The sequence below is a fragment of the Mesitornis unicolor genome, unplaced genomic scaffold (genome assembly GCF_000695765.1).
Source record: "Mesitornis unicolor isolate BGI_N332 unplaced genomic scaffold, ASM69576v1 scaffold8414, whole genome shotgun sequence".
Taxonomy (NCBI): Eukaryota; Metazoa; Chordata; class Aves; order Mesitornithiformes; family Mesitornithidae; genus Mesitornis; species Mesitornis unicolor.
The window spans coordinates 6,805-27,287 of NW_010178027.1; the positions used below are offsets into that span (position 1 = coordinate 6,805).

The 20,483-nt window shown below is 47.0% G+C and overlaps 1 protein-coding gene across 1 annotated transcript in view; it reads right to left on the minus strand.

Moving 5' to 3' along the window:
* Positions 1–3,942: 3,942 nt before the first annotated feature.
* Positions 3,943–20,483, minus strand: part of LOC104538928 (FERM domain-containing protein 4B-like) — a gene marked incomplete at its 3' end in the record, with an annotated part of 28,241 nt that continues 11,700 nt past the window's right edge. Inside the window, exons 2-5 of the mRNA XM_010182309.1 lie at positions 11,204–11,269; positions 10,415–10,509; positions 8,216–8,308; positions 3,943–4,027 (exon numbers count right to left, since the gene is read on the minus strand). Coding sequence (XP_010180611.1) covers positions 3,943–4,027; positions 8,216–8,308; positions 10,415–10,509; positions 11,204–11,269 — 339 coding nt within the window. The remainder of the gene's footprint in view (positions 4,028–8,215; positions 8,309–10,414; positions 10,510–11,203; positions 11,270–20,483) is intronic.

The following is a 20,483-nucleotide window of genomic DNA, read 5'->3' on the forward strand; positions in this document are numbered from 1 at the left end:
TATCCCTGTGCAAACACATCAATTCGAAGATACCCATTCCACTTGAAACCAAGTGCTAGGCTTTCACTGTTTTAAATTCCAGCTCTACAGTAGGTTTCAGAGAGAGCTATAAATCTAAGCCCAGCTTCTTAATGTCACTGACAGGAGAGAAAACTTTTAAATTGAAGTTGTCACCACTGAAGGCTTTTAGGCAGCAGTTTTCAAAGCCTCGAGAAAGAGAGGCTTGTAAGAAAATACACGAAGCATCCTTTTAGCCCTTGTGTTCTTCAAAAATACACATGGATAAATGAGTTTTTAATGAAGTCCCTGGGAGACCCCTCTATACACTTGGAGAGCTAAGTCTGCTTGGTGGCCCGAGCTGTTCCTGGCAGCAGATGCAGCTTCTCCAAGCTCCAGCCCAAAGAGCACAGATGCTGGAGAGCAGGAGCAGGGCTGGGCCACACAGGACCGGGAGGACTTGGGGACTGCAGCATTAGACCAAGGGTAAAAATGGGCAGCTCGACATGAAAGGAGGACAGGATGAGAGCACTGGCACCATTTGCTCCATCAGCTGGAGGCCAAGACTTATGTATGCATCAGCTGTGAGGAAACACTGGGTGGTTGTATGAGTGGAAGAGGAAATGTTGCATTCAGTTTGTATGTAAGGAAGTGTGGGAAGGGCAAAGCCAGCAAAGGCTGAACGGGTCACGTTGGCAAATCCAGCAGAAGTTTATTCTCCAGGAGTGTAAAGCAGTGTTACATGACACTACACAGAAGGAAGGTACCTGCGCTGGTGTGGTGGTGGAAGGGAGCACCTCATGCTCAGTGCACAGCCACTCTTTGCTATGGGTGCAGAATTGTAACACTAATAAAACATGATTTGCTAAAGTAAAAATGAGATCTCAACCATCTTGTGCTTCGAGCAAAGGGGTTTGTGCAGAGAACACCACAGGATACAGAGGATGCACCCCGGGACGTGGCAGCAAAGGTCCCAGAGGCACAAGGGAGCTTTGAGTGCAGAGAAGAGCATGGAGATGGGGGAGTGGGTGGGGAGCAGAAAGTAATACGTTTTTGGCAGCAGTGATTTTATTGTCTATCTTGTCTCTCTCTTGCCAAAATAGCTACAGAAATTGCAAAATGCACAAGCCCCAGATTCCTCCAGCTCTTGGCAGGGGAAAACAGTACCTAGATTGCAGCAAGGAGCAGAGAGATTTGCAGGAAGGATTGTGGAGTAGAGAGATGAGGGAGTGTGGCTGTGCACTACAGAGCGCTAAGCCAGCCTTCGCCCTTTTCTGAACTGTTGTACAGGTTTTTACTCCATTATTCGTTATTCAGAACCCACATTTTGTAATATATTGTATAATGAATATATTTAATATGCTCTTATTTATTCTGAAGTTTTATTTGGCTGGGAGCAAAACCTCCCTGAGTCATCTGGGGCAAGATGGCCAACACACACTGCCCAGCAGCTCCAGCTTAAACCCAGAAATTCCAGACTTCATTAGGGAGATACCATTCCCTCTGATTAGATACAGCCACTTAGAGGATCTCACACCCACGTACCTCTCAAAGAACACTGTGAGTACATTTCTGATGCAGGCTCTGAACCTCATAAGCCACAGATAAAACACCTCCAGAGAAGGGACTGGCATGAGGCTTCACCAATGCTCACCTCTGCTTGGGAAAGCATCATTTAAAGCACCCAAGCCATCGAAACACAGGTAACCATACACTGCTGCGCTGTCAACACATGCCAGCACTCAGGATCGGCACAAGAGCACAAACTCCTTCGAGCATCAGGCCTCTGCGCCACCCTGGATTTAGGCTTTTCACTGTGATCCCTGTGGGGAACAAGGTACTGCAAAAACAGCTTTATGAAAGCAGAAACATGACTGGCTTTTAAGCACTCTTATCTGCGCAGGTCTTTTCACACCCCAGCATTGCAGCATTTCTCCTCTGAGCCACATTCCTGGCCCATGCAGAACAGAAGCTTCCTGCAAAGATCCAGGTTAGGACACTGCCCCAGCAGGGCATCCTCCAGCACACCCTGCATTGAGAAGCAACCCCGAGCACACGGGCTGGTTGCTGCTTTTTGAGACACTGGGGTTTCCTCACTGTGAGCACACCAAGGAAAGGAGAAGGGGGGTAAAAAAAAAAAGACAAAAAAAGCTAAGCTGAGGCAGGTCTGACCTCCTGGAGCTGGATTAACGACTGAGAAATGCCAGGGAACATTCCTTACTGTCATCAGTGAGCATCAGCCACTCGCTTCACTGGAGCTGAGGATCTGCTCATATGCAGATGCAGACACCACATCTGCTTCTGGCAGTTTTGCTCGCAGGAACAGGGAAGCCGGCACTTTCGGTCACTCCCAATTTAAGCACACACCTCATAAGCCATGGGGAAAGACAGGAACCTGCCTTCATTCAACGCTCTGACAGCTCCCGAAGGCTGAACACAACTGGGTGATGCACATCTGCATTATCAGTGCTTCCCATGCACTTCATTTCAGTAATACGAAATTATGCTGCTTGAATAGTATTTAGCCAGACCAGAAGTGAGTCCTTGATGTCTGTCTGTGCTGAAGGAAGGTTGTTTCTGTGCTTCTCTTCCTTCGCTTTCTCTTGTGCTTTATGCATGTACATAAACACATGTACTTGCACCAAGTGTTTTGATGTTGGCAGCTTTTGTTTCAATAGCAGTGGAAACCATTCGGAAACCAGACCCATTTTCCAATTCTAAAATTATTCGTGCTTTGTTTCAACTGCTCCAGTTTTCCCTGGAAGGATGACTACAGGTTGCCAAGACCCTTCATTGAAAATGGCAGATATGGAGATTTGCTTTTTATTCATCTTAACCAGTGAGGCCCCAAGTTCTTCAAACATCTTTAAAACCTCAGCATTTTGTAAAAAGGCCCCAGTTTTCTCCACTCTTCCAGAAAGCAATTCCTGCACAACTTCACCGTTAACCACTTGCACATTAGGTTTCTGATCCCACCATAAAACAACAAGTACTGGATACCAAATAAGAGTCATCTAAAATACGAAGCATATTAAAGGTAAAAACTTCTGCCAAGCTGCGCACCACCAGGTAACGATACAGGATTATTTTCCAAGAAAAGGTTGTAAGAACCGAGTGACTGAACCACAAGTTTGGTTTTGCCCAAGTTTTCCATTAACTGGAAAAAAAATCCCCCAAACAGCAGGCATTGCAAGAGTAAAGTTCATTGAACTGCAGCTGCTATTGCACCACTGATTATGAGGGAGATGGCAAAGGGGGCTGCCACACTGCTCTTGCTCATCAGACCAAGATGAATCTACAGCATACCAAATTTTGAGATTTTTACTACCATGTCATGAAGTAACCTTAAAAAATATGGTCTACCAATTAAAACATTTTAAGAAAATAGTGAAAGCTTCTTAACCAGACAGTAAATGTAAAAACAAAATAATTTTTAATAACTAGTTTTGATGACTACTTTATAGGATTTATTACTTTACTACTTCACTGAATTAGGGCAGGAAATCGGGGAACTAGGACCCAAGTTTACAGCACAGGACCTTCCTCACAGGGTTTTTGTTCTTGAGACAAATTTGACTTGAGATCAGTAGAGATGCTTGCCCTAAGTGTTTACTGTGCGGTGGATAGAAGGAAACACCACTGAGACAGAGCCTACCCACAAAGTTACAACCCAGATTTGAAGCAACTTAAAAGCTTTTGAGTATTTCAGACTTATTCTAGTGCAGCAAGCACACAGCAGGGCTGCAAAGATGGGGCAATGAAACTATCATTATCCTTATCCAATTGCTTGGAGCATCAGCATTTGAGTGGAAAAAAAAAAGACCACTGAGAGTTAAACACTTCAAGAAGATCTAGAAATGACATGCAGCTCCTAGCAAGTTCATGGGATCAAGTAGGTGGCAGGGAGACGCACAACGAGGAGCTCTGACAGACACCAAGCCTTACCTGGTGCACGCAGGACTTGGCGTTCAGAAAGAACAGCTCGACCGTAGTTTTGTCCTTGAGAAAGGAAATGCTTTCAATGTAGAACCTGAAAATTAAAAAACACACCCAACCAACAGTTACTTTCCTGAATAGGTTTCATCTTCCTCCCAAATCATTTTATTTCCTCAGTGTTTTGTTCTCTAGCAATAACGTGGCACAGAGGAACTATGAGCTACTGCACTTCATTTCCTGCCTCTTAGGAGGGAACAAGCAGAAAATCACAGGCTGACAGCACACAGGGAATGACAAACTCCTTGTTCAATAGATCATAGATACCTGATGACTTCTCATCTTATTTGAAAACCCTGTTGAACGCTACAGGAGCAAAGCCCATCCCTCCTATGCAGATAAAACCACAGAAGTGGGAAAAGTAACTGCAAACAGGGTGTTGCAGGTCAGGAAGCCAGCCTGGTGCTGTGCTGGAGGAGAGGGGCTGGTGGCAGCCCCAAAGGAGCACCTTTCCTGCAGAAGGAGGAACCAGCCATGGGCTGTGAACCATTTTCTTTGCTCCAAGCAAACAGAGACAAGCAAATAAAAAAAAAAAAACCACACGAAGAACACTTTGGGGTTGGCTCCATCCCATCAGGAGCATCCATCCTAATGATAACAGGAGCCCCAAACCAGGGGTTTACATGGAAGCGCTGCAAATAGCACAGCACCCCTGCATGCAGCTTTCATTGCCTTCCTTCATGGCCCGTTCCCAGCTTCCTCATCTGAGTGCATCACAGAGGCACTGCCAACAAAAGCAATCCCATTACTGGTTACTGTGGCCCAGCCAAGGTTGGCAGATGGGTCCCAGTTTGTTATAGAGACACATCAAACATCAGCTATGCCACTCACACTCTGCAAATCGTAGACAACTTGTCTGTGCACTTCTCCGACTCACTCGGGGCATCAAATCAAACAGCACTGAGAAGCATTAAACGATGCGGAGAAAACAGCTATAATCTGAGGAGCATGAAACTGCTGAGCCAGTTTAAAGGGACAAATATATGTGAAGGTGGTCCTGTCAATTCTCCTTAAGCTGGATCTGAAAGTAGGATACCTGTGCTTCAGCTCCTTACAGAGGATGAACCCGTTGGGTCCAGGCTCTCCTATCCAGTCCTAGACAGAAGGTACATTTTTTCCAGCCAAGCAGAGGTGGTTTCACCACCACCACCGCCCCAGCAGTGCAGACCATACCAGGGCTTCCCAAATGGATTGTCTTCAATAGCAGGAGGGTTGGGCGGCCCACATAGGGCACAGAGCCCACTATGTTCATCAACACCAGGCCATCCCTCTCACAGCCCCGTAGTGCTCCTAGGGCTCCTCACAGCCTCAAGCTCTGGCTGCTGATCTCTTGGTGTGGGTGATTTGCAAGGCACTGGAGGAAGTCCCCAGCAGCAGCACAGAGCGCATGGTAGAGAGCGGTAAAGCTACCGCTTAGTGCACTTGTTAGAAGTGTATGCAATATTTCTGCTGCTACTTCAGACAAGCAATATATTCAATAGCAATTGTTTTAACATTTTACATTCCTACAGCTCGTTCCATCAAATTAATCTTAAAGCCCTCCCCAGAACGCCTCTGCAGGGTAAGGAGATAATTTACCCATTTTACAGGCACGTAGCCTGTCCCAGGCGCAGACCCAAGCCCTGCAGCCTGCCCCAAACATTTGAAGGGCTATTTGACATTTCCATGACTCATCTTTCACCAAGAGCTGCAGCAGCCACAGGTACATCCACCCTCTCAATTGCACCTGGTATAATTTTTTCCAACAGCTTTGCTAACCTTCACTTTAAATACAACTGAATGCTTCTCTCCAGAAATGCAGAGCATTGGAGGGCAGGAGCCTCACTCTGTCCTTTCCCAACCTGCTGCCATCCCTTCACAGCATGGACCTTCCTCAGTCTGCTAAAGCCTTCTCCCCTCCACTATACCAACAAAAAAAAAAAAGGTGATTTTCTTTAAGTAGACCTCATTTGCACTTGCAGTTTCTTTCCATTAAGAGTCTGACATGCTGAGGAGCAGGACAGCAGCCCTGGCTCTGAAGAGTGGTAGCTCCCAGTCACTGCTGGTACAGAGCAGGACACTAGGATCCATGGATTTAGGGAGAGGACACCAGGGAGGCGTTGACCCTGCCCCAGCCAGGTCTATGGGCTCTATTTCTTCTGCAGTACAAACCATGTGCTCTTCTCACCACAGTACAGATGGGGAACACTGGACCACAGAGATAAGGATGTTTGGGGAATGACAGACACATTTGGGAACACCACAAAGTGTGTGTTCTGCTTTTATTTCCCATGCTGTCAGCATCCTTGAAATTAGAGTGACACTTTTCCAAGTCCTAAATCTCTATTACAGAGGCTGTCACCAGCTGCATCATATGAAAACTTACGTGGCTGGATTGAGTTTGTGCCAGCTGAAGAAAAACAATTAAAACCTGAAAGGATTTATCATGTGTTTCATGACTGAACAGCAAAAGCTGAGGGCTGTGGAGCTGTGACCAAAAGGAAGGTCATAACCAGGTATCTGGAGATCCTCCCCCACTTCCAGTGTTGCTACTGGAAACTGCTAGTGCAGAGCTGAAAGACACTGAGAACTGATGCCACCTGTCACAAGAGCTCATTACCCTGCCTCATTATACTGGGATTTCAAATCCAAGTGCCACTGAAGCCACTATTTATTTGATGGTTGAACCTATTTCAAACACACAGCCCAGCCCCTGCATGCCACTCACCCCATGTCCAACTACAGCACTCATGCCACGGACACACACAGCTGCAATTGTGCATTTCTGCTGCTCTCATGGGAGTTTAATTAAGGAATAGGCTCTGACAATGCAAATGTGTTCACACAAGATAAGCGTCTGAAATAACCGCCCAGGGCACAGGGCCTGGAGTCCCTTAGCCAAAAAGTGGTAACAAAGCAGAGAGCTGCAGGTTTTGAAGTGTTTTTTCTGCCAGAATACTTATTTTCTACAGCTCAGTTTCTATATTGCTCACTGTTTCTGTATCCTGCTCCTGCTCTGACTCTCACTGACTGCCCACTTCCTTGGCTTCTGACTGCTCGTTTTGGATCTCCCCACCCTGGAGTAGTCAGGCCTAAAATGAGCCTCTAAAGGTTCATCTTTCCAAGCCCAGTCCTCACACCCTAATTCTGGCCTAGGTCTCTGCACCCCCTGTCCTGTAGAGGATCACCTTGCAATGCAGAGGACCAAAATGAACATTCCCCAGCCAACACATTAATTCCAACCACAGACATGCTCAAGTCATATGTGATTGCCTTCACAGCTTTCTTGGGCAGCCATAGATCTTAGCTTCCCAGATCCTCAAACACAGCAAATATACTGAGGAGCTTTTGAAATGATTTTTTTTTCTTCCTGTTAAAAGTGGGGAAGGGAAGAGAAGCTCTGAACTCCATCACAAATAAGCAGATATTCAGCAAAAACAAAGTGCCGCTTGTTTGCGCCATCCCCTCAATGACCAGGGAGAGGAGAATGTGGCGAGGTGACGGTGCCAACCGACCCAACTGCACAAGAGGCTCTGCCTTGGAAGTGCTTCAAATAATTAAGCACACAAGCCATAAATTTTCTGAGATATGAAAAGCAAATGAGGTCAGCCTGCTCTCATTTTCCTCACAGACTGTAAGGAAAATAACTCCAACAATATTGAGACTATGATGCTTGGTCTTTTCTGCCAGCGCTGCTCTGTCTCATAGAACATGGTTTTCTTCAGGCCCCAAACTAGCAGAGCTTTTGCCAGCGAAAGCCCTAAAATAATGCAATTACATTGGCCGAAATCATCACTTTGCCAGGGATTTTATTCTCTCTTGGGGACTGGTTTAAACTCTGTGAGCAAAGAAGCCATCAGCAATCCCTTTCAAGTACAGACAGCCCTCAGGTAAACATAAGAAGGAAAAGTAAGTAAGATTGTTTAAACAAACTGTATTAAAATTTAGCACTATTAAAGACAAATCAGTCAAAGAAGATACTTAAAATACGGAGTTTTAAACAAAAAAACCCTAGAAACAGTGTCCTAGTAACACATTAAAAAGCAGCAGGTTCCAAACTACTTTATTTCAAAGTTAAATACAAGTGAGAGTAGCACTTATCCAGGATCTAATCTCCTCCTAAAAATAATATATCCCCTTGACTTTTATTTCCATTATCAAATCTGTAATCAGCTCTTTTAAACAAAACCCCTGGCGATAAATAAACCCAACTGGTAACATTTTCTTGGGGGAAACAATTGCTCACCTAACGGCAAAGTACAAAGTTGCCGGGCCCGGTTTCTTGGGCAAGTCATGGTCCAGGACACGGTGATCCAGCTGCAGCCAAACGCTCTGACCCCTGCGGAAACAAGATGGGGAGATGGTTAAAAACTGGGATGGCCAATGCTGAAATGGTGGCTTTCAGTGCTCGTGTTTCCTCCAAGTGTTGCTTTAAAAAGTGTGAGATTCAGCTCTGAAGCAGGCAAACATCTCATCCAATTATTTCCTTTTTTCCCTGACTTTCAGGTTTTGATGTAATTCTGGATGTTAGAGAATGCTCTCTGCAGTCGTATTTTCAGCTGCGGCACAGAAGTCATAGTATGACACCTAGACAAAACTAAATACTTTTGAAATACCCTCCTTTGCTATAGATGGGGACACTTCCCTTGACCTCTCATGCCTAGCGGGGTAGTCCAAGCTGCAGCAGAGGCTCCACATCTGCCCTCAGAGGAAATGAGTCTGGTCCCTTCTGCTGCACAGAGACTCCCACTACTCCTGTTCTGCCCCATCCCCACTGCTTTGGAAGGGCTTCAAATAACAAAGCACACAAGGCATACATTTCTAGCATGACATAAAACCCGATTTCAGAGCAGAGGGGGTTACCGCAGGCACACTTATTTAATGAGGCAGGTATATAAAACACAGCACGCTCTGATTGGAATGGGAAGAAATAAAAAAAAATCCCCCCAAAACCCCCATCACCTCCCTGAGGCCAAGGGGAGCACAGCAGCCCATGGCTGCCCCAAAAGGCTGGGGCATGGGTGCCCTCCAGAGGCCACATCCTCCCAGCCCAGCACACCCAAGGCAGCCACTGGAGCCTCACGGGTGTTTCTGGGGATGCCAACAGCTTTTAGGTAATCCCCTGGCAGCACTTGAAAGCTCAGCGTGAGGGAGGTGCCAGCAACCAAAAACCTCCAGAAAAATTTCATGGCAGCTCCTCTGGAGGGGAAAAAAAAGAAAAATAAGCCAAGTGCAAACAGCATCCTTATGGGATTTACAGAAGAGCTAGAAGAAAGTATTTTCCAACACTTGAAAGGATGTGGCAAATATATTCTAGGGACAGCCCCAGAGTGGCTGGTAGAAATAACACCCTGCTGCCATCAGGGCCCCAGAGCTCCCACCAGCTCCATCAACACCAGCCCCAAACATGGCTCCAATGTGATTTGTGGATGAAGGCTTCCACCCAGGGCATGTAAAAAGCAGCAACAGAGAGCAGCAGCAACTAATGTTATTCCCATTAGACAGGAAAAGGTTTACTTAGGGGCTGTGTTGACAATAAAGGGTTTATTTAGGGGCTGTGTTAGTGCCCAAACTGAATTTCCCCACTGCCCTAAGCAGTTCTGCTCCAGCTTTTTCAGAGAGCTGAAGGAAATTCTTCCAGAGACGCTGACCCCAAGGAGTGGAGCCCTGCCTGTGGGTTTTGGTCTCGCACCCAGCGGGCATGGGGCAGCATTTCCATGCTAACAGATGACTCTAAACACCAGCTGCGATCTCAATTAACCTGGCCGACTCCAGGTTAATGGGGATGGATGTCCCATGACACTCCGGAGCCTGGCCACAGCATCTCACCCAGCCCAGCAGCAGGGGATGGGCACTGGCATCATTGCCATGCAATTGCAATAGGGAAGGGAGGATTAGGCATTTCAAGCATGTGCTGCTTTTGCAGCTCATTTTGGTGGTCTGCAGAAGAGCTTGTAACAGGGTAGCTAGAGGGAAGTTGTTTATGGGAAGGACTAACCTCGTATTTCACTGCTGTTAGATAGGTTTGGGCTTAAGAGACTCAATAATACAATTGAGATGAAAGTGCACAGCAACAGGAGCAATTCATTTGGAAAATAAAAGCAAAACCTTTCTGTTGTTACTAAAAGCACAGAGTAGGACAGCTGAGGATGTTCACAGGGAAAATTATTGCTGAATCTATTTTCTCACCCCGTGAGATGAACGAGTAAAGGGAAAGTGGTAAGAAGGTGTTTTACCAGTATTTATTATACAGGTTTGTGCCCAGAAGATCTTTTCCACATATTTCCTGTTTTGTGCCTTCCCATCTCCTCAGCCAAGCAGCACAAGAACAAGGTAGGAAAACCTTTCTTCAGATGAAAAAGTAACTTTTCCATCACACAGCACCAATGATCTGTTTCACACTGCAATTACCACACAGCTGTTTAAAACAAACGAACAAACTTACGTATCATCTATAAATGTTATCCCAAAATACTCCTTTTCTTTCAGGTTGAAGTGCGAGGCCACCAGATCCAGTAGCTCCCGAGACAGAAGTTTGGGCTATTGAAAGAATAAAATAAGTTAATCCATTTCAGTCTAGACTTTTAGTAGATAATCAACATTTTCTCTGAAAACACTGACATTTAAGTACACACAGCCAAGTTAAAGCCCTGTTGTACAGCTGAGTACAGAAGTGGCTCATTAGATTGGGGGCAGTCAGATTCGGCGTCCCCATGCAGAGGTAATGATATGCTTAACCTGTGACACCAGGCTGAAGTGGATGCACCCACTGCTGCTTTCCTCCTTCTTGGGAAGGAAGGCAGCAGCTCAGGCTTCCCTGCACCTACAGCAGGGGGGACTTTTCAATTAAGAAAACCCTGTGTACCAGAGGAACTTGTGCTTTAAGTTCTGAATAAAACACATACCCAAAAATATATGTTTTTCTTCCCTTTTAAGAGACAAAACACACCACTATGAGAGGTGCACTTAATACATGTTATGAATTTTGGCAAAAGCAGGTGAAAAGCTGCGTGCAGAACTGATGGCAGATATTTTGCACCAGTACCCAAGGGAAATCCTGCCTCTACTCCAGGTCTGAGGAGGGGCACGCATGACCAAAAGCATGCCTGCTTCTTCCCCTTCTGTGAGTTACACTAGTAACAGATTTTCTTTAAACATCAGCCCTCAATAGCACTGCTAAATAAAATCAGCAGAGAAATCTGTCACTGTGCTACTAAAAGAGAGAGGTCTGTACCTGAACCAGCAGCTCCAAGTTCCTGTCATCGAGGAGATGCACCTGGCAGTGCCGGCCCTCTGTCATCTGCAAAGACAGCAACACAGCCCGTCAGGAAGGGCAGCAGCTTTACCACAGGCCCACGTGTGGCTCGGAGGTGAGGAGGGTGTGCTGCAAGTGCTTAATCCACACTGATAAAGGAATTGACTCAGTACTGGAGCTGAACGTCCTTCGCCGTCAGGAGCTGCCTCAGCGCTCTCAGCTCCCATCAGCTCCAAGGCTGCTTAGCAGCACTCACCAACACAGAGAAACAACTCAAGTGCTGCAAGGATTTAATCTGAGGATGAACCAGCCTGGCAAGTACCATAGCCACAAGTGGCAGCAATGGTGGTGTGCTCTGGTGAGAAGCAGAGGTGACCAGGGACCCACGAAAGCCCCATCCTTCCCACCCTCTCTGCAGATGGGTCAGCCTAGATTTGGTCCGTTGACAGAGGACCTGATCTATGGTCTAAATGGTGACTACTGGCACATGAATGCTCTCCCTTAGATAGCTTTTCACAAGCACTAGAAGTCATTGCCTCCATAGGACTCTTACATAGGTGGTTGTACATGCCAGCACAGGTGCTTGAGCTGAATGATTAAGAACAGGATGAGCTTTGCAACCTCTGCTGTTGGATCTGGACCGCTTACAGCGTGTCACATTTCTCTCTTGCAAACAATGTGTCTTTCTCTCTTTAAGAGGACAGCAATTCAGAAATAGCTGCACATTAGACCCTTCCAATATCTGCCCTTTGAAACCTAATACATTTCCCCGAAAGCTTTTACATTATTTAAAATCTGATCTAATTCTGGAGCTCTTGCCAGCTTTGGCAAGGACCGGCTTTGCAGCGCTCTCTGGGTGAGAGCTGGTGAAGGAAAAACCTGGCTTTTATATTTATTCTCCCAGACTCAAAGGAACTCATTTTCCTGACAGCACAAGCTTCTCGCAGGCTATAAATTCTGAGCTGTGAGCAGAGGCTGAGGGTGGTTTGCTTAGATAGGGGCTCCCGGAGGGATTAAACAGCAACACTCAGCGGTTTCTCCTTTCACATCCCTCTGGCTCTGCAGGGATGAGGACAGGGATGGGGCTGAACTCTACTGCCACCAGCACCCCTTCATCACCTCCTGCCCTGGCATGCTGCACATCCAAAGCTTATAGAGACTTAGAAACAAATACAATCTATACATGATTGCATTATACCCAGAAAGAGACCTCCCGCCAGCACTGCCCTCGTTTCAACACACGGCTGTTTGCACAGCCAGGGCTGCCGAGACACAGCCTCTTCTGTCACCAGCCAGCCAAATTAACAAAGCTTTATTGTTCCAATTAATTGAGCTCATTTTGACCACAAGCCGAGAGGGAGCCCCCTCCTGAGGGGCTCTGCAAACAGGTCAGAGATGAGCATCTGAGGGCACAACTCTGTCAGCATCCAAGGAAAATGGGGCTACGGCATCTGTGGCACCAGCGCTGGCAACTTAGAGCACTGCTAAACATCACATCATCCACCAAACAGCAATGCTGGTAAAAGGACCATTTGCAGAGTAAGTCTAGCTGAAAAACCTCCTCCTTTTTCATTTCTCTTGCAGCTACGAACATGAACTTGTACAGAAGCACCAGATGAAAGAGCGACTTGTCTCTGCAGGGGTGCAGAGCAGACACTGCACCATCACAGAGAGGGCAGCAATGTCCTCCGTGCAAACCACAGCTGCACCCCTTGGTGCTGCACCCAATGGAGGCATCGCCCCAGAGCTGCATCCCAGCCCCACGCCCCGCAATGCGCCACTCTCAGAGCTTTATCCTTCAGGTTTTGGGAGAAAGCTGCACTATCCCAATTTGGGCTTCCAGCACGCTCCCTGCAATTAATCCATGCAGAGAATATGCTGCATGGAGCCCTTAAATCCATGATGATCCAGTCACAGGTCCATTTGCTCCATGCTCATAACGAAGTCGCACGATACCATCAATTAAACATTTCATCAGCGCACCCTTCAAGGTGCTGCGTATTTCTGGCTCCGACACACTGCTACCAATTTGCCCCTGTTGCGAAGTGTCTGATCCAATAGTGTTTTTAAATCATTCCCCATCTGTTGCTCTGAGATAGCGCAAGGGTTGCCATTATTTAATTGCTAACTGCTTTAGCTTTCACCCAGTGAAATCACATTAATCACTTCTGACTATTTTAACTGCCTTGGTTGCCTATTGTTAAGTAAAAAGGTTTTTATTATAGCAAACACATCCACAAAGTCTTGTGCTGAGGAGAAAGGAAGGTTGCCAGGAAGATTAAAACATAAAACAAAATACCAACCATAAGCTGTGCCTCTGTTCAGCCGACCAAGGGAACTGCAAAGCACCTTAAAAGTAATTAAGCCTCATGACACACCTGCAGATAGGCAAGATATCATTATCCCTGATTTTATTGATGAGAAAACATAAGGACACAGTCTGATGTATGGGTGTAGATAACATTTAGTACCTGAGTCTTCAGGAATCTCACCTCAGAAGAGGTCATACAGCTTCTTTCCAGAGTACTGGAACACTCAGTTGAGAAGCTGCAGAAGATGCCAGGTTACTCAGCAATAAAGCACAGAGAAATACCATTCCCATGGCAAACCTGTCAGCTCACAACCCCACAGCTCTATATAGCAACAGGCTCAGGTCACCCCAGGAGCACTGTCACACAGGGGGACACAACAGCAACGTCCAGAACTGTGATGTGTCTGGTGCTGCTGTCTGTAGTTTAAGAAAGAACAGGAGGGTCTCTGGAGTCCTTTCCTTGCTGCTTGCACCCCTCTGTCCCCATCCCATCCCATGCATGCACACCTGAGGGCTACAGTACAACGTGGGTACTCACTGTGTGGCACCACAGCCCAGCTGAGCAGCGCAGATCTGACAGAGTGACCACCAGATTCACATTTACAGGCTCCAGCCCCTAAACAAACCAGCATTAACTGGGGTAACTCCAGATGTCAGCCCTTATCCTCCTCTTGCAGACCTTCAGCAACCAGCACCCTGGTTTCTGAGCTGTGCAACAGCTCACTCCAAGCATCCCCACCCCATTCCTGTTGGGGCAAGAGAGCACTTCACTTGGCTTACTCTCCATAATTACAAACACAACCCGAAGCAAATCACTCCCAGTTATAATTGCAGAGCAACACAAGCCCATCCTGCATCAGGAATGTCGCCCACCAGAGAGGTCATCTCCAGGAAACAGCTCTCTCCTCACATGGAGCTGCACCCCCAGGTGCAGACAGGCTCCTATATACAACAGTACCCACATTTTGGAACCCTTGTTTGTACAGGGGGCAGAATCAAAAGCTTCAGAGGTTACTGCAGCCACAAGACCACCTTACAAGCTTTGGAGCATCAATCACCTTCCACCAGCCCTGTATTCTCCCAGCACAGTGACAGAGGTGGGACATGACTGCGGTGCAGCTATGCCATGTGCTTCAGCATGGTCAGAGGTATCGATGCTCTAGTCCTCTCCTCTTGCCTGAAGAGCTGCCGAGCTTCAAAAAGAGCCCTTCACCACCACAGCATTAAAAAATACATACAAGATTTTGGCCATGAAAAAGTCCCTCCAGTTCAGTAACGGGAGACCTCCTGAAGCCAAAGCAAAAGACTCATTTTTAGCTCCTGCAGTGACATTGCTGTGATTTATTTCCTCACAGCACATCCGCTTAGAGCCCCATTTCCTCAGGCTCTGGGAAGGGACCTGCATTTGGCTCCCCAGCTCCCAGGGCTCCTCCTCACCAGAGACCCAGCACCCTGGGAGCCCCTTGCCCATTTCCATCTCTATTTCAGTCCATCTTGCTCATCTGAACAATATCACTGATTTTCTATGTTGTTGGGCCAATCCATCACAAGATGAGCACAGCTGCATGGCTCAGTTAAGAGGTAGCATGAGTCTTGAGAGATATATACACACACGTCTATGCTTGCAGCTTATTCTCCCTGATTTTGCATTGTCTGTACAAATTAACAGTTCTGTTACATTTTTGCAACATGCCCCCAAAGTTGGCCTTTTTAGCAGCTATTTTTAAAAGCCTGCTAATATTTAAGCTGCTATCCAGTAAAAGTGGCAGCATAAAATTAATGAAGTGTCCCTGTACCTCATCTCGCTTCCAATAGGAAATGAGCAGAGCGACGTGAGTGGAGCATCGCCTGCTCAGGAGCGGCTGAGGGAGCTGAGACTGAGGGGTGCCCTCATTCCTGGGGATCCATTTGGAAAGGGCGAGTGTCAGGAGGAAGGAGCCAGGCTCTGCTGTGTGATGTCCAATGCCAGGACAAGGGGCAATGGTCCCAAGCTGGAGCATAGGAGGCTCAAGCTGAAGATGAGGACAAACTTTGTCAGTGTGAGGGTGGCAGAGCATGGCCCAGGCTGCCCAGAGAGGTTGTGGAGTCTCCTTGTCTGGAGACACCCAAACCCCTGGCCGTGTTCCTGTGTGAGTGCTCTGGTGATCCTGCTCTGGCAGGGGTTGGACTGAGGGAGCTTTCCAGGTCCCTGCCAACTCCTCATATTCTGTGATTCTGGGACATAGCATAAAGCCTCATTTTTGGCAAAACCATACTGAGATGTTGGATTCTTATGGTTTCCCAAAGTCACTCGTAAGCTCTGCACACAGTAAGCAATAAAACCTCAAAAGCTGAGAGAAATGAAAAGGAAGATGGACACTATCTGATGGAATATTGTGGTATTAATGTATTTCTGCAGCCTATAGGGCTTTCAGCGAGAAGTTGATTTACCCAGATCTTCTTCAATGTAAAAGGACAATAACGAAGAAGAAACACAATTCTCAACCTGTGTGTGGAAATTAAAGAACGGGGAGAGGCTGTAATTCTATACAGCAGGTTAAAATATTCAGAAAGGTCTCATAAAACTAAAAAAAATACAACAAAAAATATTCCTCCATCTCTCAGGACACAAAAGGACAAACTCTCCACCTAAAATCATGGAGGCAAATCTTCCAAAACATCAGTCCTTTAAAAAGAAAAAAAAACCAAGGCAGAGAGAAAAACCCCTACTTCGTGGCTATTTAAACCAATTCTGTGTGATATCCTGAGCCTGGATGTTTATTTGTGAAAAGAACCAACCCAACACATGCAGGATATTTATGCTGCTTCTCTTCAGCAGAAACATCCTCCCTATTCCAAGCTAGTTGTTACACTGAGTATTTTTAGACATCCACGTGTGTCATCCAGTTAGGAAAAAATAAGAAAAAAAGTAATTAGACAGGGTGTAAACAGGAAACCTCAAAAAAACTTAAGCCAAAAAAGTAAGCTGGCAGAATAAGATATCTCCTGAAGAATGGGATATGATGCAGGGTTCAGGTCAGCAGCAAACTTGAATATGCTGCACTCCCTCCAGACCAGATTCCACCTCCCACAACTGGGCAAATTACAGAGACATCAGCTGGCCATATTTGACACTGACGCCTATTTTTAAGACTTCTTTTTGTTTTAAGAAGGTCTGGAATCTTCACTGCTAGAGAACACCAAAAAAAACCCCAAACCCTAACAACTCTGTGGCCAGAGAAGAGAGGATCATGCATAAGCTGCACATTTTGAGACAAAACCAGGAACTCTTTCTACCATCAAAATGCTGGGAGGTCTGTGTCTGCACCCCACTTTTGGGGTGTGCCACGATTTGGGCCTCACCACTCCATGCTTCTGGCACGGCCACATTGCACCGACAGGTAACTGCAACCTGCCCCAGGACAGGATGGCTGTGCCAGGGTCCTGCATCCACACAAATACACATTGCTGCAAGCTTTAAAACCATCCAGTGAGGCTTCCCATCTTGAATACCCCAAACTCCACGAGAAAGCTTTTGGACCCCTCTTCCCTTTCCTTTAAGCCAAACCCTTTTGCTCAGGCACAGGGGTGACTGAGTCCCCAAAGGGGCTGTGCCTGGCAAACACCTGAGCTAAGCACTGGGAAGTCAGTCCCAGACCTGTACCTGTTATTTCCACAAGCTCCTCACAAGGGAACCACATGAAATTAAGCTCTGCTGGCAGGTCAATAAGCTCTAGAAGAAAAAAAACCTGCACAGATACATCTAGTAATGAGAGAGAACGAGGAACCATTCTCACTAAATAAATGGCCAGTGCACAAAACCTTAAATGCATAGTTTTAAAAGCACAAAGTTGGGCTGCAGCACATCATTATAACATGGGTTGTTAAAACGGGATCATTTATTCCTGAAACAGGCACATCAGAGACTGCTCAAGCAGTCAGAGCGCTGAAGAAAACCACATGGATAACAAAAAGCAAATGAGCAATATTTCCAAGTTAGGAAACTCTGTCCCTTTGCCACGCTGACCCAGCCTCCACAAAGCCTGTGCCATGGAGGGGGGGCCAAAATCCTGCCCCTGTGCTTCTGACCAGTGACTTGGAGGCAGCAGCGCTGCTGTGTGGGTGTAGAAGCCTTGCCCCTACATGAGAATTTAATCTAAAATCCCTACCTGAGCTCCAGTTAACCAGCTATAAAGCACCACTAGTAATTTCCTGTGCGAGGCTTCCCCCCCCCACCCCCTCTTCTCTAACTCATAAGCCTGTAAAGAGATTTCAAAAAGCTTAATATCGAAGCCTCTACACAGACCTCAGATTTTCATCAGCATTTAGGTGGGTTTGTTGTTTCCCCCCCTCCCTCCTTCAGTCCTGAAGGCATTTAGGATCAGGTCCTCGGCTGTCTCAGATCAGCTCTGCTTCATTGACTTTGATATGTCTGGCCCGTAAACGTGCGCAGCCTGATAAAAAATATGAAATCAGATGCAAGAACGTATTGTAATATGGAGCTGCCCTAACCAGGCACATCTCAGGAAAACGAAAGCCTTTGCCTGTCCTCCTGGAAGGAAGGGGCCTGCATGCAGCTGGGCGGAAGAGGGGAAAAAGTGATAATGCTTGAAATGACCTCAGAGTTTCCTGGTGTGTCTGCTGGGAGGGCAAAGCCTTGCCATGTTCCAGCGCTCAGAGCCGCTCACAGCTTTAAGGAATAAGCAAAGAAATAACAAACAGGAGTTTGGGCTTATACCAGGATTTTTATGGAAACTTTTTAAAGGATCCAAAGAGGTCTCCAAAAACGCCTTGACACATGCTTCTTGTCAGCTTGTCTGCAGCCTGCCCTGTCCCAGCATCAGTGCCCATCACCAAGTGTTCCACAGCAGTAGGTGCTCAGGGTCACACAGATGGGGCTGGAAATGCTCCACCTTCCTGGGGATGAAGATCTGGGGAAGGGAAAGACACCCCCAATCCCACTGCCTCCACATCCCACTGTGCACCTCTCCATCATCTCCTTTGCCAGTGGAGGCTTCACCACCAAACCCCCAAAGTGACGCCTCCTCTGCATGGTCGCCCTACCCTCAAAGTCTCCTGGGCTCACTGATAACTCCTGCAAAGCAAAGGGTTGGCTCTGGGTCCAAAAATGCAGGTTTCCCCCCAATCTCTGCACACACAGCCTGGGAAGCCAGGGCTCATGTTGGCTCATGCAGACACGATAAACTTGCCACAATATCTTTGAAGGCAGCGACAGAGCTGCCACCAGTGTTAGATGGAGCAGACCACATTTCCAGACATGCTGCCTCTCCTTCCTGATGTTCAAGTCATAAAGAAACCTTGGGCTGAAGTCCTGGTTCCAGTGCAGTCAATGAATTTTGCCCTTAACAGGACCAGGATTTTGCCTTAAATCATTTATGTCACTATTAACCTTCACAGAAGCCAGGATCTGCTTAATGTTAAATAGCCAGCAATGCATGGAAGTGGCTGGTTACATCTCTCCCACTTCGTGCCATGGCAAGCCACCTTGTAGGACCCATCTCACCTCAGCAGGGTGACTCTTAAGTGCCACCCCCATCCTCCCTAAGGACCTGAGAGCCCACCCTGGCCCTGCACCCCCCCATCCCAGCACCCATGGGGCACTGACCCACAGCAATCGCAGGGACTACACAAGGGTCATTCTTGACATCAGGGTGTCCCTGAGTTTCTTCTCTCCGGAGCAGCCAGGCAGGGACAGGCACTTGAGGACCTGGCTGAATACGACACACACTAAAATGATGCTTTTTACGATGAGACAGGCTGGAGAAAACTTATTGAAGTGCAAGCCAGTACAAATGCCCCTTTGACAATGCTTGGCTCTGCTGAAGTTTGGCAGAGAGTTAGAGATGAAACAGGGCCTGGAACTGGGGGCTGAGAAGCTCTTGGGGTTGCATGGCACCTTCCTAAAATAGCCACGTGAACTGGAGATAGGATGAAGAAACTGGCTCCTGCAGAGCATCAACTGACTTTCATGTAAGCCCCTCCAGCTGAGACAGCCAAAAAATCTGGCAAAGTAACAGCCCAAGCACTCTCCCCTCACTGCAGGCACTGTGGCTTTCCAGGGCCAAGTGCCAGCACAGTTTGAATGCGATTCTCCTTTTCCCCATTTATCCTACTATTTCTCATTGCAGGGGATGGCAAATCTAAGGGAGTCTTTCACTCGCTTTATTGATGGTTGGTACGGGACAACAGGCACAGCCCATTGTGGTCATTGGAAAGATCCTACTCGCTGGAGCAGGTCCTGGGGCTCTAAATCTCCTCCTCCTCTCCCAAAATGCTCAAACGCAATGCTCAGAAGTAATGACAAACACACTGCAATAAAAAAAACACCCCAAAGTACAGTGATAAATGAAAATCCAGGGAACACAAATTCAGTCTTCCTCAAAATGATAAATACAGCATCCCAGCTGGGAGATGAAGCTCTTTGCCAAGAGCAAAACACAAACAGGCAAGGTTGCTGCTTCTTGGTCTCTACCAGGAACATTCAATGTAAAAAAACCCTATTCCTTGTGGGAAGGAGAAGGGTATTTTACTGTGTGGCTGCCTTTCCTGATGCTACTGGGGGTGGTTTCACATACCCATGCAGGGGTTGTTCACCCACACCCTGTGCACCACCGCTACAAGCACACAGGCAGCACCGGTTCCCATGGCACGAGGCGGAGGTTCAAACTGCTTCAGAAAAGCCTTCACTAGCTTCACCCCATACTTCTCAGCTGGCAAGCAGCATCCAGACAGGACTTCAGTTCTCCTCACACTCCTGAAGGCCACGGGATCTTATGGGCAGTGTTGCCAGTGGGTGCTGATTGCCTCTGACAGATGGGGAGAGGTCTTCAAGCAACAGCCTCCTTGTTGCCTCAGTCTTCTCCTTATATTAAAGAAAGGTGTCTCACACTCAAAACCAAACTGTTTCTCAGATGGGCCATATCACTCCATGGGTGCTGATGCTACCAT